Genomic DNA, 27,115 nt, shown 5'->3' on the forward strand with positions numbered 1-27,115 from the left:
AACTTTTCACAGTTTCTTTTCACTTCTGCCTTTTTCCTTTCAAAGGAGCATTACAACCCAAAAAAGAATGAGTAGGAAAGTATCTGAAGTGTCACGTTTCCGGTTTTAGTTTGTATTTATTCAGTAGCTTCAAAAGTAAAATTTTCCTATGGATGACTGGTACGATATACTTACACACAGCAAAAGCTTTGGATCAGCATGGATCAGCTTTACCAAGGATAACAGCAAGAACTTGTAGCTTCTGGTTTCCAGATCAGTAGGCTTTTCTTTAAATTTAAGGCTTGTCATTTTCTCCTTAAATGTAAGACTCTGACAGAAGGAAAACCACAGTCATTGTCAGTAAGGCAGGCTACACAGCAGTTGTAATGAAACATAAGTGTATTGCTTTTATAATCCATAATTCATTAAGAACTTTGAAAGTATCTAAAATTCACTCCAGTACAGTCACACAGCTTTCTCCTTAAAAACCCCTTTTACATCTGCATACTCTATCCCTTTAGTATCTTTACAGTTTCCTTCCGAATTGTTCTAGTGAGCTGCATGTGGGCAGAAGAAAAGTTTATGCATAAGACAAATTGTGGCCAAAGAAAAATGGATAAAAGGCCCAAAAATATTTACAGGGATTCTCTCTGGTCTAAGAAAGAAATAAAAGTAAATGTTTCCAAGTGAGCTTGAACACACAGGAGGGCAGGGAACTCTCTTCCAAAGGCAAAATATTCTTTTTATATTCTGTCATCAGCAGTCTGGATTTTAGCATTTTCATCTCTGTGACCTCTGAAAAATGAACCTTTTGGCTCTCACAAGGTAGGCACTGCACTGCTTCAGTGAAATAAATCTAGCTCCATCTGAAAAAGTAGTGAACTACTTCAGTACAACTTCCTTCTCCTTTGTGAAATGAAGGACATTTGGAGAGGCAAGGTATGCACTGAGATTTCACATTAGGTATTGTGGTTTGACCCCAAGATGAACCATATCATGTTCTACTACTGCTGTATGGCAAGCGACTGCTCTTCCTTCATCTCAACCAAAAATAACTTGGATACACACTAAACTCTGAAAAAAACACTATATACGTATGTGCGCGTGCCTGTACACACAAACACACATATAGATAAATATATTAAAAAGGTGAACTTGAGTTGAGTGATCCCCAGTATGTCCAAAATCAAAAGACTTTCATCTCTTCAATTACTTTACAGAATTTGTATTTTCATTAATTTCAATCTTATACCAGGAGGGATTAAAATTGTATTTTTGCTTATAGGTCCCAAAATAGTTACAGGACAGTAACTTGGACAAATAAATCGCTGTTGTGGATATTCACCACAAGACAGGATACACCGCTCTTCAGACACTCAGCTTTTTGAACTATCCTGTGTAGTTCATAGTTTGTGAAGCTCGAAAGCAACTGTTTTTTTTATTTTCACTGAACTTTACAAATTTTGAAGAAAAACCTCCACCCAAATTAGCTGGAAATAATCCTCCTGGTGACTGAAGAGATATGACATTGTATAACTCAATTCTACAAGAAAGCAGAACCTCATTATGATAGAACTATTATGATAGTTACTGTGAAAATACACAGCAAATCTATCATACGAAAAGCATTCAATCAAGAAACTGGTTCCACACGGGTCAAGTTAACTAACTCTCTCCTAAAGTTTAGTTTGCTACAGTGAAGGGAGTTCTGACAAGAGGCACATGGCAAAAGAAGCCAACCTGTTCTGTGAAGCAACTTATATACTTCACACAATCAAACCTAAAGCCTATGCTAAACAAAGACAGGGACATGACTGCTCTCTGCAGGTACAGCAAGGGGGTAGACACCAGTTTGAAGCTAACAGGCAACACTGGAACAAGAACAACGGGGACAAGTTAGACATAAATAAGTTTAGGCTGGAAATTAGAAATGGCTCTAACCACCAGAGCAGGGAGATTCTGGAAGAGCATCGTGATGGAAAAGGGGGCAGAAAGAAAAGACCAGAACCAAGTAAAGGCTGTTACTCCCAGGAAGGACCTCAGCTGGGTGTGCAAGGGATCACCCTGCCGTTGCCAGAGGCAATGCTGGGATCTCCTCCCATCCTATGTTCTTGTGTAAACCACGCTACCTTCTGTCCCCAGATGAAGTGAGGTGACTGCAGTGGTAACTATGCACAGAAAAGTCAGAGCAAGGGAGGGCTTTTCTGCGGTAGTTACGATGGGTCATACTTACAGCAACAGAGGCCCACTGCCATGCAAAACAGTGACTGGTTGGCATCTGACCATGTGAGCGACAGCAGGCAATAAGAACGGAAAATAAGAAGCAGAAGACAAAGCACCACCAATCAATGTCCGAGTTGCCATTACAAAACCCCTGCTATTTTCTCAACAGATGAATACAGACATGTAAAAAGCAAGTTAAACATGTTGTAGCTTTCAACTAAAGGTATTTTGATCATTTGCTTTCATTTGAGAAGCCCAATAGGAGTATTTTCATCGGTAACATTTTAGGCCTTTTAAAACAACCAAATTCCCTTACTACATCCAAAGTCCTAAGTGGGAACTGCGGACAAAAGGCCACGCAGCTGCATGTGAACTTACTAAAAAATTTGGATGAGCTACAAATTTGCATTTACCAAGGATTTTTTTCCAAGTCAAGCAAGAATATTGACTTTATTTCATAATGCCTGAAAAATCTTTCACTTTGATGCTGTCACCAAGACCAAACAGTCAATTTGCTCAACAGAAAGCAAGAGAAACGAAAGAGATACTCATGTCAATCGTGGGAAAAGCATTGCAGTTTTCAGACATTATCTTCACATACAGAATGCTTTTGTTTTCAGATTAAACAAGAATGGACATATTACCTAGCTATTCACACAGCAAGAAAGCTTAAAATGAACAGTTAGCCACAGAGGACAGTTACAGAAGAAATACTTCTATGTCGCCCATTTAAAAGCAGCATGAAAACTGAGAAACATACATCACTAACTGACCAAAACCAGTTAGTCAATACACCAAGGCCTGCAAGGTTTACAGAGCATGTATGGCTCTCTGTTGCTTTTTGGATCGCAATGTTCTTCCCCCCCTCTAGTTTCCAGTCTAAAGTTAATGGATAAAAAAGCTGGAATGGGATGGAGACACAGGAAAACCGAGGGGCTGTGTCTGCAGAGCTCCTTTGGAAGCCTTACCGGAGTCATGCGAATGGCCGGGTGGGCCCCACAGCCCTGGATCGCCTTGTGAAGGGTCTCGCTGAACATGCTGCGCAGCTCCATGGAGTGGCAGTACACAGCGTCGATCCGCGGCCACCAGTCCAGCGCCGACTGCAACCACAACACAGCAATGTTCAAACTGGCAATGCAGGACTTGGATTATCATTCATTTCAGACCTCTAAAGGTTACAAAAGCTGTGGTGTAACCAACCTCTACACATGAGTATTTTACACTGCATCACCCACACCTTAATCTTGCACTCTCATCATGAAACTTGTATGATTTAAAACATTACTGATTTAAACATGCAACAGAAGCAAGACTTTCAACTCGGCTGCTCACTATGTTACTCTTCCTGAGCAAGCACAAACTCTGTACCCACAAATGCAGGCAGCCACTGGGGATTTCAGGATACTGAGTGCTTGTATGTAATACTTCAAACAATGTGCACTCAATTCACTGTGACACACCGAACAAAATGGAAAACTGGTATCTGAAGTACTTGATAATATCTGAAAAGCTGTATTGCACCACCACATCTACAGGTACATTTTCTCCCTCATTTGCTAAAGTGCCTAATACTGTTTCTTCTGAAGTATACCTTTTTCATGATGCTGTTGGGATAAATGAAATAAAATGTGCTTTGTACGTTAAGTCAGCCTGGCTGCTCAACACTGACTATTTTCATACTGGTCAGAATAAAAATTAAAGTGCTATGTTAGTGAGTTAGCCCAGTAACAAACTGAAGGTGAGCAACTGCACAAAATTTCAAACTACTTTTGGTATTCAGCATTTACTACAAATTTACTACAAATCCCTGGACGAAACCACGAGGGCAGCTCTTCCCCCAGGTTCTCACGTCTATATGCTAGAAGTGGTGTAACTCTGCATGTCCTGAGAGTGTTTTTCATGCATCAATAAAGCATTACCTACTATAAAACCAGAAAACATAAAGATTCATTTGTCATCCTACATTAGGGGGTATTAAAGCATATCTGTGCTGAAATGGTATACTGGAACACAAGCTCTTAAACTAGGAACCCAACCGGTGGACAGCATGAACAGAGATTTGTATGTCCTTCCTTACTAGCAACCAAATCTTGCTGCATGGATACTGGCTACAGAATTTGGTGTACTATTCAAACTGCATTTAATAAGCAGATGCTGATGTGAAGAGAAATTACAGATTGGGCTGATGAAATACTTTCAGAACTCACATTTGTGATGATTCTGTGGAGCGAATTTACCAGCACATAATGAAATGTTGATGGGGAATTCTGTGCCAGGCAGATCTACAATAAAAACACATAAAAGCTGCTTAGGAACATCTTTGTCTTTGCCATCTTTGTTATTACACTAAACAACAGAGTGAAGCCTTCTTATTAAATTGACAAAGCTGTCAAATCCAAACAAGAGAAAGGAAATCAGGTAAGGAAGAGTTATAAATACATGCAGGGATTTATTACTAAGAGATATTTATACAGTTGAACTCATTTGTGAGCTTCCAGCTGCTGTTAGTGTATCTTTCATAACTGACAGGTCATCAACAGTATGTGGAGAATGACTTACCAGTAGGCAGTGTTCTCACCTTAAAGTGTTGGTTATTATGAGGGTTTATGCGGAAACAGGAAACCAAGCAGTCAATCATAAGGTCTACATCTGCATTTTGATTGCCTCTTGAAAAAGGTTTGCTTGGATTAAACAGCAAATTCTGTGTGTTTCAAAAAAATAGAAATGTATAAATCAGACACCAAGATTATCCTTGTCTACTGTCAATACAACATTTTCCACTTACACCCACTACGGTATTCAATTAAGGAGAAATGTAAAGTATTTCAGTATCTTAAAATTCAGATTTCTTCCTTGCAAATAGGAAACAGACAGTTTTACCTTAAGATCTACCACCATGGACTGCACCAGTAGGAAAATGACAGAATTATCTTCCCAGTTGATGTAGGTAGAAGCTTTGCACAGTTTGACACAAGCAATAGCAGCACTTTCAGTCAGCTGTCTGCTCCCACCGTGGCCTGCAAGTGCCTTCCTGAGATTGTCCAGGAACAGTTTCTGCACAATTCAAACCAGGAATAGTTATAGCCAGAGCTCTGGTAATCTGTGGTCAGGGTTTTTAGATCCTTAAATATTAAAACCAACCAACACTTTGTTTTCTCATCAGAAATTAGGGATACTGGGACTGCAAAAAACAACTCGATGCAGCATTCTGGAGAAATGTTATGATTACTAAAGTTCACTATGATCTCGGGCAATGAGAATGGTACAAAGATAGATGGTTGTTTACTCTTAACCATCATGTTTGCAGCCTCATCTAATTCAACATCTGCCACAGGTGCTGCTATTAGGGAACACCCAGTACACACACTGCAGACATCCAAGGCAGTACCACACTGGCCAGCTAGAAGCAATGCTACCAGGGGAAATCACATCGCTGGGATTTAAATCTCCAAGGAGATGTAAAAGTTCTGATGTAACACTGTTTGGGACACATTATCTGTATGAAGTATTGACAGTGACAGAACATATGCTAGGTGAGAACTTAAAAAGGGTGCATGAATTTACATACAGAATTGTAATGTGCTTTTTAGGCAGTAAAGACAAAATACACCTGAAATACAGAACAAGCAAAACCAAGCATCCTCTAGAAATCAGAACCCGAATTCAGATATTTTAATTCTCTTACCTTGTTCATTTTAGTTTCTTCCACCACATCCTTTGCTATATCTTGGATTATCTCTGGACACAGGACCAGGAGTATGATTTGCAGTGGCCAAACTGCTGCTTTACGTTTTGTGCTTTCAGCAAAGCCGTCCACTAAGTCAAACAACTTCTCTGCACAATCTGCAGAAAATATAAGCCCAAGTTCAATACTAATTTTAATGATGAAAAAGAATAGGTATAAAAGGGCAGAGGGATAGCTTCAGCTACATAGAAGAAAAGTTCTGGTTTGCACATTACTGGCACACTACTGGGGGCAAAATGGTCTCAACTCAGTTAAAGACATGGTTTCCCTGAAAATATAAGTTTTCCTCTCTTTTTGCCTAGAGACAAATGCAGGTGATGGTCTCTAAGGTTTTTCATGTACCAAGATGAAAAAATGTATTCCAAGAGTTTCCACGGTTTAGGTTTTATTTCTTTGTGTTGTGAACCACAAAATGAATCACTTTTTAATTAAACCATGAGTCAGGAGAGACAAGAGACAACAATAAACCCCTGCCTGCCCTCGGAAGGGTTGACAGAAATTTGGGGTTGTTCTTATTTGTAGGCTGCACAAGAAGCAGAGAGGGGCCAAAACGCAAGGGAATGTGTCAGTTGTTGTGCCTTACCAGCCATATCAGTCTGAGGTGTTTGATACAGCTTTGTGAATTCATCAGGATAGTTTTCCACCCAGTTCCAAAATGCCTGCAGATAATGAAAAACATCTTTACATTCCACAGCTTACAAATATTTTCCCTGAATTACGTATTCAAATGAAGAGAGATTTTCTTCTTACTTCTAATCACTCAACATCTCTTGCAGAACATATATGTATCGAAGGGATGCACCGACTTACAATTCATCTTAAACTACTGAATTGCAACTACTCCTTAATTAGAGCAAGTCTGCAAATAAGCAATGAAACACAAGACAAACATTAAAATACTCACCTTTTCAAGACTGTTGATAACAGCCAATTGAGCTACTTTCTTAAGGGCTTTAAACTTGAATACTGTCTCTGTAAAGGTAAAACATTTCTGCATTTAGGAAAGATACTTGGTTCTAAAAAGCAACACAGATTACAAAAGACATCTGAAGTGCAAAGCAGTTTTTAAACCAACGCGTTTCTGTGACTTAAGTATTCGAAAACATATTGATAAATATGTGACTATTTGGAGTAAACCACGGCAATAAAAAGATACACAGACCAACAGCATTGTGTCAGCTCTAACTAGCCATATTCAGATAACAGTATTTCAAAACACAGGCTCAAATCATACCTTGCAAGAGTCGCTTTAGTTTGGAACAATCCACACTGATGTACTGTAAAAGTTCAATATCATGAACATCAGCATTATCTTCTGAACAAACAGTCAGTTCCTGTAATCTAAAAATATGCAGAGTAAACTAACTTCTCGACGGGATTATGTCAGAGAGGTATGAACACATGCCTACAATTGTACACATTGGAACAGCAGGGGAGGGTTATCTGATCTCAGATAAACTTTTCCAGGTTTAGAAATGTAAGATGGAACTTGAATGATTAAGAGTTAACATTTTATCTTGCTCCATCCTCATACTGAAAAATGGATCTAGAAATACCAGTGATGAGTCTTACAGGATACCAACACCATCTGGTGACAGTCTGTTTATGCCCAAGAGCTGCCTAAATCCTTCTGTTATCTACCATACTGTGGCAGTAATCTTGTCATCTTTCCAACTAAATATTAAATTTGTGGAATTGTGACACCTTCAGCCTACTGCTCCTTAACAGCAAGTCTTGCCCCAGGTCATTTCTCAAGACTGAAGCAGTGACGGATGGTACTTAACATCACTGAGCTACAACCACTCCTTGTAAGCTAAAGAAAGGCCACATTTTTTCTGGTTTGATCAAAGAGGACCAAGTTTAATCACACCAGTTTAAACACAACAGCATCTTTTCACGCTTTTGCATCCGATGATTTACTAAACATCTCATCAGATACTAAGCCACTAATAATTAAATCATATGTTCTCACAAACTAAAGATTGCCATGTCTTGTTCCAAAGCTACAGATGTGTTTTAGACATGGAATGTGATTTCTAGTACTACACACAAAAGCAGTTCTTCATTTCTTCAACTTAACAGCCCTCGCTGGGAATGGGAAGGTCCCCAGTGCTGTGCTTTTCGTGCCAAAAATCCCCCAGCTGCTGTACAAGGCCTAGAAATATGCCTAAACAGGAAGCACAGGTCAAAAGATCAGCAATGCTAACTGTCGGCAAGCTGACCCCTGTGGAGATCAGCAACAACTGGTCAAATATTTAACTGTTCATGTACAAGCCATCTGAAGCGAAAAACAGGTTAGGGAAAAAGCACTGTGCGCCAGCGCAGAGGCATGGCAGGAAGGGATTTGGAGCTTGAGAACTAAACCATGCTACAGACATGTGAATAAATATAGATCCATGGACCAGATTCAAAGACTGTCAAAAGACTTCAACTGAAAAATACTTCCTATAAAAGGAGCAAAAGAAATTGTTTCCATTTCCATAAGCAACAAAACATAATCAACCTATTGAGTAAACCCACATCCTTCATCCTAGCTGCCAAGTCCATGTTCTTGAAGCAGAAGTTATTATAGCTCTGCAAAAGCTTTAAAAATACTTAAAATTTAAAATTATTAAATAATTTTAGACTCATTGCTAAAATGCAAGTGTTTTCCAGCATGTGGAAAGGAACTGTTCTTCCATTATAAGGAATATATAAATCTTTGTCTCGATTAAATTGGCACACTCATTGCTATGGGACCACATGAGGCTGCCCAAGCTGCACTTCTAGCAAAGCAAGGGTGATGTTAGTTGTGACATGTGCCTGGAGCTAAGCTGCTTCAAGCGTCTTTCAAAAAAACATCTAAGTATTTCAGTAATAAAAAGCTTAATGCACAACTCCAGTGGACTGGCAAATGCTGAAGCATCAGAAGGACGTGGAACAAGGCAAACAGAGCAAAGAATAGATGGAAACTTTGGTCCTGCTCTCTTCTCACTCAGCAAAGACAGTTATTTTTACAGTCAATGTGCTGTGAAACTCAAGTCAGGCAGAAGACAAATGGGTCTTTTCCAACAACTAACAAACTGCCCAGCTGTTTTGTCCCCTTCAGGCCTAAGACAGATTTGACATAAAAGCCTTCAGGCAGGAAAAATTCAGAAGGAAAACAGCCCTGGGGCTCCAACCGAGCTACAGACAAGCTGAAATTGTGCATTCTAAATTCACAGGCAAATGTATGCAACCCATCATCTTCAGCAGCCTTTGTTTTCCAAAACACCTTGCAAGCACTTATTCAACTGAGTTACCATTATTTTCAGTCTACAATAGCGTTTGACATGTACTTATGAAAGCAAACTAAAAATGCAGTAAATGCAGCTCACAGAAAATCTGCTGGCAGTGACCTAGGATGGGTATAAAACAGGTTCATTTGGTAACCAAAAACTCCAGTGAAGTTTTGAGAGGTAGAGGGAGTTTCACTTAGGAACTACCTTGTTAAATATCAATTAAACAGTTAACTTTTCTGAACTTAGGAAGACTACAACTCATGATGGATGTTCTACACCCCACTATGTAGTAGATCTTCTAACACTACTACTGAGTCAGGCTACTGAGAACACCTACCTGGTGGAAATGCGGCTAAACACAGCATTGAAGTTATTGCAGCTCAGAGAAAAAAGAACCCCAGAGGCCGAATTCCGCAGCTCAGCTGCGTGCTGGTTCCCTTCACGGTAGGTGTGGATGAAGTGGCAGATTTCTGGCAGCAACTGTTTCACCAGCATAGTCTCGTCTAGTCGCATGGTATCCTTTGGTTGCTAAAAATAAACATGCAGTATTGCATGAAATTCCGGTTTGGAGGCAAAAAAACATGGAACATCTGCCACTGGTAAGTAGGCACAGGACCTGAATCTAAACTTCTAACTGCCTGAAGGCTACCCCTGGCCATAGTGGAAGTAGTCTACATAGAACAGGCTTCTTTCCATTTGAACACTAACTCCTGTCATTCAAACCATCTTACACTTTCAGCTAAGTCTCCAAAATATACAGGAAACCGAGTTAATCAATGTTATCAAGGACCAAGCAAAAGATCAAACTAGTTTTTGAAGCAAAGCATATTTATCCCTGTTGATCTGTGTGAAGTATTAGCAGTATCAACTATCTCGGCTTGGAACGGAAGCTCAAAGAACAAAGACCCACCCTTACCTCTCTTTTGGGTAGGACTTGAACCACTGTATTTTGACAGCAAGTATTTTATATTAAAAAAAGGGAGCTGAAAAAGAGGTTCTCCCTTTCTCTTGCCTGGGATTGCTCTACACGAGTCAAAAATGGCTTAACTTTCCTGCAACAGAAACATCTCATTTTTGCCAGTTTGCACAGTATGAGACATAAGGAAACTATTTACAAAAGAATTCAAAGTGAAACTTTGCTCTACTAAAAGCAAGTTTTAACAGAGGGTCAGCATTAAAGCTTTCTAAAATTCTACCAATGAATTTACCATAGGGAATTGGGAAGTTTCAGAGACTCCCACTTAGTTGACCTGAGTCCTGTTGCCATGAGAACCTGATGAAACATTGAGCAAGAACAGGGAGCAAGAAATACGGCTGAAGATAGCGCAGAACACAACGCTCTTTGTATAGAACTTTGGCTCAAGTCTTATTAAACATACACTGGCTCAACTTGCTCTTATTTAAATTGACAAGGCAAGAAGTATTCAGTGCAATTTTAGGCTGTTCAAATACCATCATCAGGAAAAACCCACTAACATTTCAAACAACATGCATGTAAGGAATAGTTTAAAAGAATTAACTTCTGAGGTTAAAACAGCTTTTCCAACTCTCTGCACCAAAGACAAGAAAGGCCAAGAAGCAGCATTTATCTCAGCTGTACAAGCTGAAAATTATTCTGGAAAAGGTATTTACCTGGCTCTTCTGTGATTTTAGAAGAATCCACAATTATTCAGCCTCTTTTAGTACTGTAATGCAAGATATGCTGCTCGACAAAGCTAACCATAGTAAGGTCGATACTTTATAAAGAACTTCAGAAACTGTTGCAGGGCAACAGCAAAGAGTTTAGCCGATTCCATGCCATTACTCCAGGAATACAGCTTTCAAAAAGAAGTTCCTTTCTTGCTAAAGGAATAAACCACTGCAAACATTGCTCACTGTGAAGTTTGGCTTTGCAATTACACAGCTTCGCACAGTAAGTTGTAGAACCGTTTACATCCCAAAGGTAATAGAAACTGCCTTGCAGCACAGCTCTGACTGGAAAGCTCAGGACCGGACTCCCAGTGGAAGTCTGGACATGGTGAACTAATGCAATCTAGGAAACACCTGCAAAAGTAATCTTTCGAATAGCGATAGCAAAGTCTCTGCTGTATACAGCAGCTCATGACAAATGACTTCAAAAAATGAAAGTTTTAAGAAATGTAAGGAAAAATCACCATTGCACACAGAAAACAGATACTTGAACTGAATTATCTGCTACTTTTAACATGATTTACTATCCCATTACTTTTTCTGTTTAAATTGTTTAAAAGTGTATAAGACAAAAACGTGTTCATGCATCTACTTAAGAATAGTGAGCAGGACATGCCACAAGTATTCAAAGCTTAAAAAAACCTAGCAAAGCTTCACAGCCACATCTCATTCTTCATTTGGGTTGTGGCTTCCCTTCCTCCAGTTCACACATCTCTGAGTATGGTTGTGTGCAATCCTTGTTAACAAGTTATTAAAAGAGAAACATTATTTGTAGCTCCACAAATCAGCTGAATAGTGGGAAGGGCAAATTCAAAAGCTTATTTGAATCTTTTTAGCTGAAAAAAAATCCCTGATTTTAGGCAGAAAAAAAGCACCCCTAAATCCTTCATTTCTCAGTTATATCAAGTGACTGCAGTCATAGGAAGGTTAAGTCATAAGAAGGTTAAGGTTAAGGTTTAATTCTAAAGGTTTAGAATTGGCACTAATCCTACTTTGCTCTAAACAGATGAGTTTTAACTTTAGCAGCAGTAGTAACAGATACACAAGCATTTGACTTGTGTGCTCTATCTCATTTGATTCCAACTTAGCGGTGGCTTGTGCAAGCCTACTCACCCCTGCCAGACATTTTTCCAGTGTATCCAAGATAATCAGCTGAGATAGATATAAATTCTTTTCAGCAGTTTCTCCAAATATTCTCTAGAAGTAGAAAGGATACAGATTCATCTGAGACACAGAAATTCGACTTGTAACGCATTAATGCAGCAAAGTAGAAACAAAGCCAACGAAAATCAGATTAAAATAGGAATTAAAACATTATTGCTGAAGAAATACCTCTGGCCAGTCTGCAGTGACAGGTCTAACAAGGAACAGTTACCACAAAGCACGACTGGAGGTGCACTGCAGCCCCTTACCTCCATCAGGCCTGTAATGCACTCAGAAATGAAGGCTATATCTTTCCAGAACCTACTTTGGTATCAGTTACTGCTGACTCTTTCCCACTTACCTACCTCATTGCCAACATCTTAATAGAACTGATGTTACAACAAATCCATACAGACAAGCTTATTAGAATGTTGCAGAAGTTAGCACAGACCACAGGACCAAACACAGGAGAGGCTGCAGAGAGACCCCATGCTTCAGATGCAGGAGGAAGGCAGAGTGCCATTGGGTGCTGAAGCCAGCATCCAGTTTTACTGCCAATAGTAGCAACTAGTTCCAGCAATAGTAAGACAGCAAAATAAAGCAGAAAAGATTTCACCAAAAATAGGCCTACACATAGGACACGTGTAGAAGTCACCCAAAGGAAGCTGTATTTGAAATCATTGGAGAGGTTACCTCAACTTCAGCAGAGTGCAAACCCTCTGTGTGCTAAACTAAGACCATGCTGACAGTCTGCTGTTCTCTCTTGTTTCAGCTACAGAAATCCTTCCAAAATGTTGCCAATTCATACAGTAGCTCCATCCATCAAACACAAAAAACGTTAAGTCTTGCAACTCAGTGCAAAGCAAATGTTGACTTTTTTTATTGGCATTTTTAGCTAGGTCTTTCCTCTGAAAATCTATATATCACACACAGAAACTTGTTTTAACTGCATAGTTCTCATTTATCAATCATCTTACACATCAACACATTCCTTCGTGCCTATGGAGTTTATTTAACACAAATTCTCTCTCAAACTTTAAGCAGCCTAAAATCCCCATCAGCAGGACAATCTACTTTCAGACCTTATCAATCCTTTGTAGTGTTTTAGCACATCTCTACACAGCTGACATCCAGAAGAGCTTGCTGCAAACTCTCTTACTAAAGCCATAAAACCCAGTACTGCTAGAGTATGGCCAGTTCTGTTACCTGTTTTGGAGTTCCCACATGATCCCTAACCCAACAATCCAAGATTAGAAAACTTACCATGTTATTAACATTTTTTAAGATATTGGTGAGACCACTGATGACCAGGGAAAACTTGTACTTGGAAATGTTTATGAGACATTCCTTGTTGTGCTCCGTACTGACTTTGGTGTGGGTATTTTGCTGGCCAGCCTTTATAGGAAGCTGCAAGAAGAGGAAAGTATTGTCAGCTTTTCCACATGGAAATCTGCGTCTTTAAAGACAGGTTAAAGATCCTGAATCACCTGAAAAACATTCTACAAGAGACAACTGCAAACACGTTGGTTATTTCATTTTCTCTACATTCAACTTTCTTTTAGTTCTCTATAAAACAAAATACTGAAGTTCACCTATTCCTTTATCTGAATGGAAACTAAACCTCTATTTTGTGATAAATTTTCCACAAACCAAATGTCAAAACTATCAAAAGGAGCAGAAAAACCTAAGATAGGATTCTGAGAAGAAAAGTCTCTTTATTTCAACAACTGGCTGTTAAATACCAAAAATCTGCACAAGGCCAATAGCTGCAAGGAAAAAATCTGCCTCTTGAAGCATGACAGGAGGCAAAGCCACAGCAGCTCACCCAGCAGGCGAGCTGGAAGGTGGGAACAGTGGCTCCATGCGTGTCTTCCTCTCTCTCATAGGACAGAACCAAGAGGTACAACTGAGTCCCCGGAGGAGCCACCACCAACAGCCTCTGCAGGACATGGGTTACTGGGGGGGTCCCACACACACCCCCCACCAGCCAGGCAACAAGGTGTCAGCCTCAAACATGCTTCAAGCACCCACGAGCCAACCATAGCTTGTGAGTCCCGTGCTGATGCATCCGTTCCCATATAGATAAGGTTCAGAGTGACTGCACAAACCCAAGATGCTTCTCCTGCTGTGCGAACACTGGGCACTTTGTTTCATGCCATACCCAGACTCTACAAGGGTCACAAGCAAGTCACCTCCCAGGCTCACACTCACCTTCCCCGTGTGCTCCCCACCAGCACCGGCTCCTCATGAACGTGAAAATGTGAGGACTGGAGCTCCAGAAACTCTATTTTACTGAATTTTTAAATCAAACAAAGGGAACTACAAAGGAATCACTATCATCACCTCTTTTTATAAGTCACATATGCCATTTGTATTTTAAAACAGGACCTAGGAATTCACTGCCCACAGAAACTTAAATTGCTACTTCATGTTTTGACCAATTTTAACTAGAATTCTAGATAAATGTGTATTCTGCAAGACACCAACAGCTCAGCGTGAGTACCACGATGTAATATTTTTGCATTAGAAAGGGTATCTTCAACAAAAAAGTAAATTCAGAGAGGTTAAAAGAAGGCTTCCAAGGAACTACAATCAGCTTTAGAGCTGCAAAGTGCCTAAAGATCAACCTGCCAGGCTGGGTCTCTGCAGACTTGGTGAGAGGACTCCTCATTTCCATTCTCTTTCAACTCACAAAGTGGCTGTGGGATCTCTGCAGCAAGTGCAGCATCAGGGGAGCACCCCTCTGCCTGCACAACCTCCTACAGCCACCCAGTGTTCCACAGGACACCCCAGGTACCTTCCACTCCATTTAGTGATTCTCTTGCTAGTGTTCAGGCTGCAATGAATGCTTTAAACCAGGGAGATGTGTCCCAACGTGCTCACTGGAAAACTGGAAAAAGCAGAACCAACAGCAGTTGTGACTCAAGCTTTGTTTTCATTGTTGGATGTTATTTTTACAAGACATTTTTGGAAGTCATCAGTGCAAGATAGATATGTTTAATTAAAAGTTTCACCATTCCTAGTAATTTTATTTGAATTCTCAAGTCTCCGTGCTGACAACAGCAGAAAAACTCAATAGCACTGAGTGATAAAACACTTGAGAAGTGCCTCTCAAAGAATCTGTGTCATAGATCTAGTCCTGCATGCTTCCATGCTATAGAAACATCGGATTGCACACTTCTGGAGCTTCCTGCCACAACAGCAAGGTCACTGAGGAGTACAACGGCTTTTTATACTACCATTTAAAATAGGAAACTATATAAAAAGGAAATATTAGCACTGTTGGTTTGGGTTTTTTAGTTTCTCAGCTATTTCCTCTGCTCACTGGCATGCTGAAGCATTGTATGTCCCCACATGGAACGCAGTGCCAGAGTTGAGTGTTCAAAACAAAACTATTTCACTTCTATACAAATATCCATAAATTTAAACATTACAAAAAAGGGGAAAAAAGTTGAAATTTTACTTTCATTGCCTTTGATTTTATTTTATAAAAGAGGACCAAAACAAATGGTTTCCTGGATAGCTTTTATTAGAATTAGAAACAGAAATTAAAGCAAAAAACTTAACTATAGCTGGAGCTTCAAACTATGAACACATGGACACATTTTTCAGCTCATTCCTGTTCAGCAAAGGGATGGTCCACTGCTTTAATTCAGCTCTTTTCACCCTTGAAATAGGAAGCAACAGCCAACAGCCTTGTAACCACATTGATGCACACACAGTCGGCATGCTGCCATACACCTCTAATCCGCTTTGTGTCTCACTGAGGTGTCCAACAAGCTCCAGAGCACAGGGAATGGTGTTCTGGACTACAGCTTGCCTTATATAATGCAGTGGACAGAGACAAAACAGGTAGATGAAATCCAGAATCTTTAGGATCAATTAAAGAAGAACACTGCTGCAGAAGACAAGGAAAAGCCATTAAGTAGCCGAGCCTGCCAGTTGCAATAATACAGTACAAGATGCAGCGTATCCTGAATTCCGGACACAAGTCATCTTCTATATCAGGTATTGCTGAAACAACTAGAAAACCAAACTTATAAGATGAAGCACTGAAGCATCTACCAGCTTTCACCAGCCATGCAAGGTCTCTGGCTGTTAAAACACATCTGCTGACCACACAGTTTAAGTCAAACCCTGTCTCTAGAAGTGCATTTGACTTCCATGTACACAGTCCTGTTTACCTTCTATAGTTTCTCCAGATCTGCTGCTGATGCAGCACTGGAATTGGGCAAACGTACTGGTGAGAGACAAAATATACACAGCACCACTCTTTCCTCAGCATCAGGACAGATGATGATCAGAACCAGATACAAATGTCTTTAAAAACCAACAGGCATCGTGCTCCCAACTAGAAATCTTGTACAAAGGCATTATTTAGTAGAAGAACCTCACAACTAAACCTTCAGAAGAACACAGAACTCTGAAAGTATCTTATATAGGTTGCCTAAAAAGACTATTTTCAAAAGCTTAACTAGAAGCTGGCACTGCGAACAAACATGTATTTACTGCCAACACAAACTGCTGCGCTACACACAGAAGGACCATCAAAGCACCTTGATGCTTGTCAGCAGCTCATTACTGGACTCAGGTAACATCTGTTGCATGTGGGCCATTCCTTTATCTATTCGGCAGGACACCATCTGTGTGCAGTATAGCACTTGGGTTTGAAACACATTACACACCCTGGTTTAGAAAAAAAAGATCAAAGCTGCTCCAGGTTTATGTTAGAGACAGAAGAAGTAGCACCCTGTGCGGTTAAGGGCAGTACTATCATCTGGCTCTGTTCTTTGCTCCTGTGGAAATGTGTTTCAGGCAGAGCAGTTGTGGGAAAGAGTTCCATCTCTTGCACAGACCAGCCCTGCCTTACAGGACAAGGCACCATAACTCAGTGAAACACTTCAAATACAACTTACTACTGGTGGTTTCTTAACAAACCAAGATGAACAACAGCAAAGAAAACCCCGGAGCTGGTGCTTGCAGCCAGTGCTTTCTGAGGTCTCTGTACAGATTTCAGACGTTGCAGAAAGAATCAACAAGAAGATGGAATATTTGCTTTAATTTAATGCCTTTTAATGAAAGTAAGAGTGGAACGTTCCTATTGGCTTTCAGTTCATACAAAAGCTTTCTTAACTGAAAGCAATCAGATCTCATAAACTACACATAGGAAGCCTAAACCATAATCCACATAATAAAAGGCTTCTTTTCTTTAAAGCATATCATAATCACTTAAGTCACCACAAGTTTATACAGGATTAATACCTTTTATAATATCTGACAGTTTAAAAACAGTCTAGATTTAAATGGTTTAGGCAGTAAGGCTCCTCTGACTATGCTCTGAACTACTTCACCCCTGCATCAGCCTTCCCATGATTTCAGCTTGTAACACATTTAAAAATACTATAAAAATACAGCACGTGAAATTTTAAGTGAACATTTCCGGGGGGGGGGGGGGAAGAAGAGATAATTTTCTTTTACAAAGACCAGATTGTGTCTGAAATCACAGAGAACTGCCCTTAAACACAGCCTGGCCCCTTTGTGCTACTGCAGCCTAATGCTATCCTGATACCTGGAAGTTTTAAACTCTAACAACTAGTACTACATAGGAAATGAGCCAAGAGATCACACAGGTGTGACACAAGGAATGAGATGTGGCCTCACATGGACCAACAATGGGTTCCTTCTGCACCAGCTGAACCCTTCCCGAAGCCTCATGGAAGAGGCCACTGCAGCAGTTGTCATCTCCAACGTGGTATATCTGAGAAATCTCTTCAGGGAGCCAGTCACTGGTTAACTCATAGCGCTGCTCTTGCCAGTCATTTTGTCCTCACAAAAGCAGATTTGGGTTAAAGCAGCGTTTCTAACAATAAACAAGAGCAGACAAGAGCAGACTGGTTTGCACTGATTTTTCTTGTTTTCAATACAGATTAGCATTCTCTCGGTTTGTTGTTTCATCTGTCTTAAAATGAATTCAAGCCCTTAGCAAATGAAAGGGAAGCCTGTCTACATCTATAAATTTTGGTGAAAGATGGTAACATTTCCCTCCTTTGTAAAGGAAGGAAGAAACCCTGAAAAGCTTGGTTTTCTCCCAAGCAGAAAGAAAAACCCAAACAAGACAAAACTAAACAACCCACAACAAAGAGGAGCTCTCCTTCCTCATTCTAACATACCTATGATACAATTAGTAGTGGATCCCTCAGTGCTGAATCAAGAGGTCCTGCATTTAGAAAAGCAGACGTAGCATGCAGACTCAAAACTGCATCATCACCACTAAAATAATGTGCATATATTCAATATATTTTATGGACTATGAACTTGATGCTCAAATGAGCAGTGTAAAATGTAACAAGTAGAAAACTTAATGACCACACAACTACCCAGCAACGACACAGATGTAAGGAGTTACAAGAGCACATAAATATCACCATTGGTTGGCAGCAAATCCAGTAGTAGCAATGGTGTCACAGTAACCTGGCATTTAGGTATTCAGCTAAGAACAGTCACCTCTCCACCATGACGATCACTGGCAGCCCAGGCAGGGCAGAAGAAGTGATGTATTAAAAGCAAACACACACAATCAAGGACTCTGAATTGAAATTCCTGCTCTGGCAGGGGGATTCCTGCTCTGGCAGGGGGATTGGACTAGATGATCTTTTGAGGTCCCTTCCAATCTCTAACATACTGTGATACTGTGTGATACTGTGTGAAATTAATAAATGAGAGAGAAAACTCCTCACAAGGAAGTTGCGATTAGTGCCTCATCCTCAATTCACTGCTTGATGATCCAGTATTCCCTTAAAAGTGCACTGGTTCCACAAAAATATGCAATAAACTGATCAAAATTGTATAAATAGCCCCTACCGTACCAGCTGTACTATGACTACCACAGTCAACACCATTTGATATGTATTATCCAGTATTTCAGCATCTCAAAACTCAGCCCAGCTTTCTTCCTACCAAGAGAGGATCCCTCCCATTCACCTATCTGCAATTATCCCATAAAACATATAGGGAAATAATTCTGTTTCAAAGCTGAAGTTCTTAACTCCTAACAGATGTTGGCAAGCCCAATTCCACCATATACATAACAAAGCAATCGACAGAGCCTTGGGCCTTTTAACACCAGCACACAAAGAAACATTTTCTTGTGTTACTGGTAGCATAATCAGTACCATGCTTTTTAGGCTTATGGAAAAAATGATCTATGACTCAAGATAAGGGGGGGAATAAGTTAACTATGCAAATATGCCTGAAATATATTGGGAAAACCTGCATCATTTTAATGTCAAAACACAAAGTTTGATGTTTTCCTTTACTAAATAAACTTTGTTTACAGCAGCTTTAATATAAAGAGCTTATTTTTATCCAACCAGGCCAGTCCTCCTGTGAGCTGTCACGAGCCAAATATCACCGAGGGGGACACGAGGCTACAAGGCAGGTGAACAGAACTCAATCTATAAAGCCAGCTTAATGGTTCTGACAGACATGACACGAGCTCACAGAGCTGTCTTGTGTGGCACAACGGCTGTACTCACAGTGCAGCAAAAGGAGGCAACCCAGAAGCTGATCATTCAGCCCAAACCAAGCTCACGCCTCATGTCAGGAGAGCATCCTGGGAGCAGAAATGCAGAGCCCAAGCACTGAGCTTAGCCTCCCTGAGGAAGTCATGCCACCTAATCCCAGTAAGCAGTTTCTGCATGTGGATCAGAGAAACACAAAGTCTAAGGCCAGCAAATCCCTCATCCTTCCATTCAGAAAATCCTTCTGCCAACTACGAGCACTGGCTGTTGTAAAGAGCAGTAAATGCCTGTCACTGTAACAGCACTGGTTAGAAAACACTCCTCACCCCACACGCCTGTGCTCCCGGTGATGTGGGTGAAATCGCACACCAACATCCAAGGTTACACTATAGGGAACCAGGCAGAATGACCTGAGCAGTTCCACAGAGCCCTCCTTAAACTCATTCTTGAGGCTTTACCGCCTTTATAGCGAGAAAGATGGTGTAAATCAAGTAAGAAAATTTCCCAGGAACGTCTGTGAAAAGCAAACACTTCTGGAAGCGCAGGGGAGCAGAGGTGAAGAAGACCCGGGCACCTCACCCCGGCACAGTCCCGCTGACACGACACTGCACCGCGAGCAGGCTGGAGCAGGGGAGCCGCTCGCCGCCGAGCCCAGGTCCCCTCCCGAAGGAGCGGGGAGAGCCCCGGGTGTGCTGGAAGGGATGGACCGACCGGCCCCACCCAGCCACCGGCCCCGCACAATGGGCGCAGCGGCGGGGGCGGCTCCTTGGGCCCCCCGGCTCGGCCCGGAGCCCTGCGGCGGGGGCTCGGCGGGAGGCAACGCTCCCACCGCCGCCTGCACCCCGGGCCGCGGGGCAGCCGCCCCCGCTGCTCGCCCCATCCCCGCGCCTCCGGCCCGCAGCGGCCCCGCGCCTCCAGCGGCGGCCCTCCCGTTCTCTCTCCTCCTCACGGCCGCCCGCGCTACCTGCTCATCGAAGCGGTTCACCACGGCCTGCACCCACTCCACCGGCTTGTGGGCCGCCATGTCCCCCCGCCTGCCCGGCCAGGGAGGGGGGCGGATCCCCGCGGGGAGGGCGGCAGGAGAGGCGCCGGGCGCGGGGAGGGCACGGGCGGGTCTCCGTTATCCCTGGCGCGCTGCGGGGCCCTCAGCTCCCCTCAGCCATCAGCGCCCGGGGCCCGCCATGACACCACACCGGAAGCGGGAGCCCAAGGCCGCCCCCGCCCGCCCGAGCAGCAGCGCCGCGGCCGCCGCGCCAGGGGGAGCGCCGAGACCCAGCCGGCGGCGGGGAACCCACTGCGCCTGCGCGGCGGCGGGGAGGGGTCGAGCTGCGCCTGCGCGCCCCCGCCCCCGCGCAGGCCCGCCCCGCCCCGCGCCTGCGCCGCTCGAGGGGCAGCGGCGCGCGCGCAGCCCGCGATGTGGGCGGGGCTTGGGGAGGGAGGGGCCGAGGGCAGGAGGGGCGGGCCCGCGGCACGCGCGGGCGGGAGCTGCGGGCGTGTGTTACCGGTTACAGTCGGTCCGAAGGGTTTTATCCCTATAAATTGGTCTATTTCTGCTCTGTGGCTCCCGCCTCGCTGCAGTAACTACCAACACGCAACCATCGCACGCGAACCCTCCCTGCCCGGGTACGTGGTTCCCAGCCAATGTTCGCTCTCTGACTCAGAGAAGTCGGGTGTGTGGACACCAGGGCACAGGGACATCCACTTCCAGGGTCGCTCTGAGTACTCACGGGATGTGGGAAAGCGCAGAGCACAAGGTAATGTCCTTTAGTGCAGAGCCAGGTGAAGGTCCTGGCGGTGTCAATGAAAATGTAACTTGAGGTAAAACCTCCCGAACGGTCAAACACACAGTGAAGAGCTGGAGAGTAGAAGGAACTCGCTCGCTGTAGCTCCATTCAGCAGGGGCCTTGGTTCCACTCAGAGACTCTCGCCACTGTCATAGCACATATGAATTATTACCAGCAACAGCAACACAAATAAATCCTTTTTTTGATGAAACTTACCCTGTAAACAGCAAACAATGGAATTCCTGTAATCCAGGTTTACAATATGAACCATACCACTGCATTCTAGCAATAAACTCAGGAGTGTGGCTCATAGCAAGTATTTGAAGAGGCAGATGTTCTATAGGAAGATGATAATTGTAAATATTTTATTTAAGAAAACAATTGTTTAAAGAATAAATTGTACTTTCTGTCTGAACTTGTGGTCCTGTCCTTCAGGAAATGCAGAAGGCATTCTGATTTATACAAATTGCAGAGACCAATATTGGGCTGTTAAGTGCCCTGGATTTTGTATGATCCATTTGCTGTAACTAGCTGTGGTGTGAAGGCCATTGATCCCTCTGCAGCAGAGTGCTCTATAATGGTCAGCATTAATATGTTTCATGAAGGATTTTAAAACAAATATTGTCTTATGGTCTACAAAAGTTCTCTAATGTATTGGCTATTTATACTCCTATCAGAATCAAACCTGCATGATACCTGTATATATGTGCCTAAGTACAGACATCTCCTCTGGTTCAGATTGTAAGTAAAGCTGCTCCCTGAGGCCTTTCCCAATCGTTTTTGTCTGAGCACAAGGAAAGGCTCCACCAAAAGCCAAGCAAACACGCACATCGCATCCCCACACCATTCCATTAGCATTTGTTATTCCCCCCTTTCAAAGGTAAATTCTTACTTGGACTCCAGGAAACAGGATGAGGTCAGTGATATGTTCTCCAGGACTTCCAGCCCCACCGGTTGTGCTCCCCCAGAAGGTGTGCAGGCACCTGGGGATGAGGCCGGCTCTGAGTCCTCCTGGTTCACATCCAGAACCTGTTTGGGCCGACAGAAAAGGCTTTGTCACAAAGAGTGTAAGAGGGAATGAACACAGAACATCAATGGTGTGTTCCTCTATCAACAAGCCCAGTCTCCTTTTTCAACTCTTTATATACTTGATCCTTAAGTATCCCATAGCAATCCAGCAGGAATAATATCCACTTAAGGAACTACAGCCACAATCTGCGTAGGGATTTCTACGTTCTGCCAAAATCTAAACAATAATAATCCATGCAGGGGCAGGAAAGGGCTTCAACTTACTGATAGGCTTCTGCAAACATGTCCTGAAACCAAGAAAAAAACCAGGGCTGGTCAGAGAGAAAAGCATCTGGGAACTTCTGACTTAGGTAGAAAAAGGCTATTTTTTCTCCTCAAAACCTACTAAACACAACAAACAGTGCTTCTTCCTGTTTCTCCTAGTGTTTTTCCCAAAGCAAATCTGTTCCCTAAAAGCAAACACAGCTTGCTGTAATATTGCCAGATTTTAGACAGTGGGAAACTTCAGAGGCTGAATGGTGATGCTGGAAGTCCTCATAGTGTTTCCCCAAAACTCTCTGGAAAATTCCAGCCACCATTTGGTCAAGACGATTCTTTCCCAAAGCTCTCTGCTTCCTTTTAATTGCTTCCTCTTCTCCCTAGGCTAGATATAAAGTGCCTGAGATCCACTATCCCAGAAGGGATCTGCTGGCCTAGGAAAAACCAGTGTCTCTGTTAACCGCTGTGCTAGATCCCATCTGTTGGACACATGAACACACAGACGGTTCTGTCCCCAGCAGGCAGACACATACCAGTCTGTAACTGCTGGTTAGGTATTATCAAAGATAAATCACACCAAGTTCCCCAGCCCCAGATAACTCCCGAGTTGTGGAACCATTTATTTGGCAGCTCTTGTGCCTCTTGGTTATGCTGGTGGATTATTTTGAGATACTTTGGCAAGAGCTTCCTAATGCACTTCCTTAAGCTTATGTGCAAACTAAAATAAGAAATTATAGCCTAAGGCATCCAGAGAGTCTCGTCAGGCTTTGTGGGAATGCCAGTGAGTTTTCCTCACTAGAAATGTCCCATTGTGGCTGTCAAGAGTGGCACTGGTGGTAGGAGTCACATGTAAGAGGAAAGTCCCTGAGAATATGGATTTTGCCCGTCCCACATCTGTACCTTTTGCTTTTCTCTACCGTGTATTTTCAACTCAAATTATTTATTTATTAGCCTATCTTTTTTTCCTCCTACTCTCAGCAGTCTGTGTTTCATACTGCCATTTCTCCTCTTTATTCCTCCCATCCCATTTCTCACTCTCACCACATTTGTCAAACACTCCAGAAGTGGCTCAAATACACCAAGTGACACTGTTTGGTTTCTATGTACCAGCTTTGCTCCAGAACCGCCCCACCATTTACAGAGGCAATTCCTGATGGACAGGGTTTCATCCTGGAGGGAATGTGCCAAATCTGGGATCAGGGACAAAAACATTTTCCTACCTTTCTTAAGTGAAGCCAAACAAACAAACCCGGGCAGATGCGGAAGGAAGGGAGGGAGGGAAAGAGCTGCCAAGTTTTGGGTAAGAGGTGACTTAATATTTCTCAGCTCCAAACCCTTAAACACGGGTTTAATCTGAGAGCTGGCAGGCTCCCAGGGAAAGCTGGGCAGGCTCCTGGCAGCGCTACAGATCCTGGATGGTTTCACCCCGAGATGACGTTGCTCCAACAGATTTGTCCATTAGAGGGCATTAGAGGCCACTCAAATCCCTGAATTCCGAACTAACCAGAGAGGAAGGTGGCCCGTATTCCTTTCTGTTTGACAAATAAGCGGTGGCTTTGTATTCTTCCCATGACATGTCTCTTATTGACTTACCTGACATGTGCGGGGTGGATTTCAATATGTGAAGAAGCTTCCCCTGGAAGATTAAGCTGTGGATTTTCCTTTGTATTCTGACTGCAATAGGACCTGTTAAATACAACTGATCTGAGGTTAACAGTGATCACAGAACGATGGATTATACTTCAGAGAAAGCAGAGATTCCACACACAATATTCACACCGGAACCTTCATCCTGGAAAGTCTAATCAACAAAGGATAATTACAATTGTAGCACACTTTCACACAATTGGTTTCTAAATGCAAGTATTTCTATTCCAGTAGAAATCTCACTTGGATGCAAAACAGCAGGAGTTTAATCCCTGATACCTGACCTGAGGCATTATAAAGATGTCACAGGAGCTCAGATACTCTAAAGGAACTCAGTGGAACAGGAGACTTGTGCTATGCACTGGAAATGGATAAAGACACAGCCAGTGTTTGCTGTTTGGCCTCAGAGGTGTAAACAAGCTCCTTGTTGAATCCTCGTTGGAGTTTGTTTGCTCACAATCACTCCCACTCTCTGGGTTTATGTTCTAAAAATTGCAGAGGAATGAGATCATTTTGTGCATCCACTTTTTTCTTCCCCTTGCAAGCGGTGCCTTTCCCACAGCATCTCCAGAGGTTCTTCCTCATAATACTATAGAGCAGCATTTTAATTGTTCTGGATGACTAATCAGCTCAGCCTGGATTATCACACTGCTCCAAAGGATAATTCAAGGTTATCACTGCCTCTCCCTGCAATTCTGTTTCCTTACTCATTTATTGTATAACAGGGGTCAAAAAGAGAAGAGGATTCACAGGAGAGGAAGACCAGACAGGCCTTGTGACTTCAGCACCGACTGGCACTTTCTGGCTTCTCTCCCGGATGATCTCATAGAAAAGGCAGGAGTTTGAGTCACAGGAAGAAAGCTGGAGGCCTGGACTGTCACTGGGATGAGACCAGGATTGTTGCCGTGTCTATGGCTGCGCCTGACAAGCACCATCACATGGCGATGCAGTGTTACTCCCTGCAGCAGCATTACACCTTCATCAGTCCCACCGCACCAACCGCAGGACAAATCACACATCCCAAATCCTCTCCTCTCGCAGGGGCTGCTCTTCTGCACATGTGTGAGGGTGCTGAACGGGCTGCTTTTCTTTACCATTCCCACATGATATTTGCATTGGGAGAGGCAGGGCAGGCTCCAGCAGAGTGCCCTAACACTGATTCTGGCCTGAAGTGAAGCACCACCTCAGCAGAGCTGCTGAGAGTATCCAGAACCCACAAAACTCAGCACCCATGTGAAGCTCCTGCCATCAGCCTCAGGAGGGATAACAGGGTAGTCCCTAGGTTGAAGTGCTGGCCTCTGGCTCTGGAGGAGTTTTAGCTGTTTAGGCTGTTCCATACAAACTGTGGTAATCCTTGATCTCCAGTCTGAATTTGCATATCCATCTATAAAACAATGCTAACATTATCCAGCAGTCAAAGACACTGTGAGCCTTCAACTGTTAATCCTCCATTTGCCTCAAACTCTTCTCTGTTGCCCTCTGCACACATTCCCTGTAGCAACAGGCCTGTATATGAGCCACCCAAGTATTCCAAGTGCAGTTCCACATCAGCTTCTGCCCATCTCTGATCTGTGAGCAAACACTCTTTATCTACAAGAAACCTGCTCTTTCCCAACCCCGCCGCAGCAGGAATGCAGCTCCTCTGTTTCCAGGCAGAAGCTGTCAGACCCAACCCTGTAATTCCCCAACATGCCAGTTTTTTCTGTCCTCATGATTTTGTTGATCTGCTTTACAGACAGTAGGTGGTCTGTGCCTTTCATTGTTCCTATTAAACTCGCTCTTCTACAAATTGCACTTATAGGCAATGTATTGAAGTTCACAGTGACGCCCTGCATACCACTGATTTTCCCTCTGTGCAATCCTGCTCGCCCAGTGCCAAACATAGATTTCATGAAAAGCAAAACCTATTCTTCCTATTGTAAACACGGTCAGCAGTTGATTGCTGACTACATCCTATGTTCCTCTGGAGCTGGAGGAACGCCGATCAGCTCAGTAACGTCTCTCACTGCACAGTGGACAGGAGCGTCATTCCAAACCCAGGGAATGCTGCAGCCCGAGTGCTGGTGCCCGTGGGGCACTATGCTCCTCTAGAAAGGAGCCTGAGCTCTGGACAATGCAAGTGACTGGCAGCTGGGCAAACCCAGGCCAAAGAGGAACAGTATGGTTTGGAAAGGATTTTTTACCAGAGAAGCGGAATAGCTGTGGTAGAGGTCGGTGATTGAGATTACACTGACATAAAGGAGGCTGTGGGCACGGTGGCCTCGAGCAAGGCTGAGCACCTTTCTCTGCATCACAAGGACCCTTTTCTGTTATCCTCATCTAGGACAGTTCAAGTTCAAAACCCTCAGCACGACCTTTAGCCATCAGAGATAACAGCTCCTGCAGCTTCAGTGGGTAAATTTAGCACAGATGTTCCTGGAAGCAGCTCCCTTGCAGGGCACCATGGCGAGCTTACAAAGAGAGATGGTTTTGAACCTGAAAGGAATAATCCCCAACCTCCATCTCCCTTATTCCAGCACAGCAACTCATCACGAAGGGCTGAATTCACCACACACACGAAGCCATCTGTTCTGTTTATTATACCCAAAGATGTGGTCCAAGAATTATAAAATCCCAAAGAGGCCAAAAGAATGCGAATGACTGCAGTCTATCTCTGCTATTCCATCTGTGCAATTGCTCCACAGTGTACTCCTCTAGCAGGCCTTTACAGATTAACCCCTCAGGTACCAGACATGCATCAGTTTATAATCCCCTACAGAAAACTAATTCTAATTTCCACAATAAGCCACAGTGAGTAAAAGCTAGAGAACAATGGGGGAGAAGGGGACAGAGAAGTGA

The 27,115-nt window shown here is 43.0% G+C and overlaps 1 protein-coding gene across 6 annotated transcripts in view; it reads right to left on the bottom strand.

Annotated features, from left to right (window-relative positions):
* Window positions 1–20,813, bottom strand: part of NF1 (neurofibromin 1) — a 70,200-nt gene extending 49,387 nt beyond the window's left edge. For 5 of the 6 annotated variants that reach the window (XM_080630168.1, XM_080630170.1, XM_080630167.1 and 2 more), the window contains exons 1-13: window positions 20,524–20,813; window positions 13,303–13,446; window positions 12,010–12,093; window positions 9,545–9,735; window positions 7,182–7,288; window positions 6,852–6,919; window positions 6,531–6,606; window positions 5,888–6,045; window positions 5,083–5,256; window positions 4,781–4,903; window positions 4,410–4,484; window positions 3,171–3,302; window positions 175–309 (exon numbers count right to left, since the gene is read on the bottom strand). In XM_080630168.1, coding sequence (XP_080486294.1) covers window positions 175–309; window positions 3,171–3,302; window positions 4,410–4,484; window positions 4,781–4,903; window positions 5,083–5,256; window positions 5,888–6,045; window positions 6,531–6,606; window positions 6,852–6,919; window positions 7,182–7,288; window positions 9,545–9,735; window positions 12,010–12,093; window positions 13,303–13,446; window positions 20,524–20,583 — 1,527 coding nt within the window. In that variant the 5' untranslated portion in view covers window positions 20,584–20,813. The remainder of the gene's footprint in view (window positions 1–174; window positions 310–3,170; window positions 3,303–4,409; window positions 4,485–4,780; window positions 4,904–5,082; window positions 5,257–5,887; window positions 6,046–6,530; window positions 6,607–6,851; window positions 6,920–7,181; window positions 7,289–9,544; window positions 9,736–12,009; window positions 12,094–13,302; window positions 13,447–20,523) is intronic. The other variant, XM_080630169.1, reaches the window with a different exon arrangement.
* Between the last annotated feature and the right edge of the window lie 6,302 nt (window positions 20,814–27,115).

The sequence above is a fragment of the Psittacula echo genome (assembly GCF_963264785.1).
Source record: "Psittacula echo genome assembly, chromosome: 15".
Classification (NCBI taxonomy): Eukaryota; Metazoa; Chordata; class Aves; order Psittaciformes; family Psittacidae; genus Psittacula; species Psittacula echo.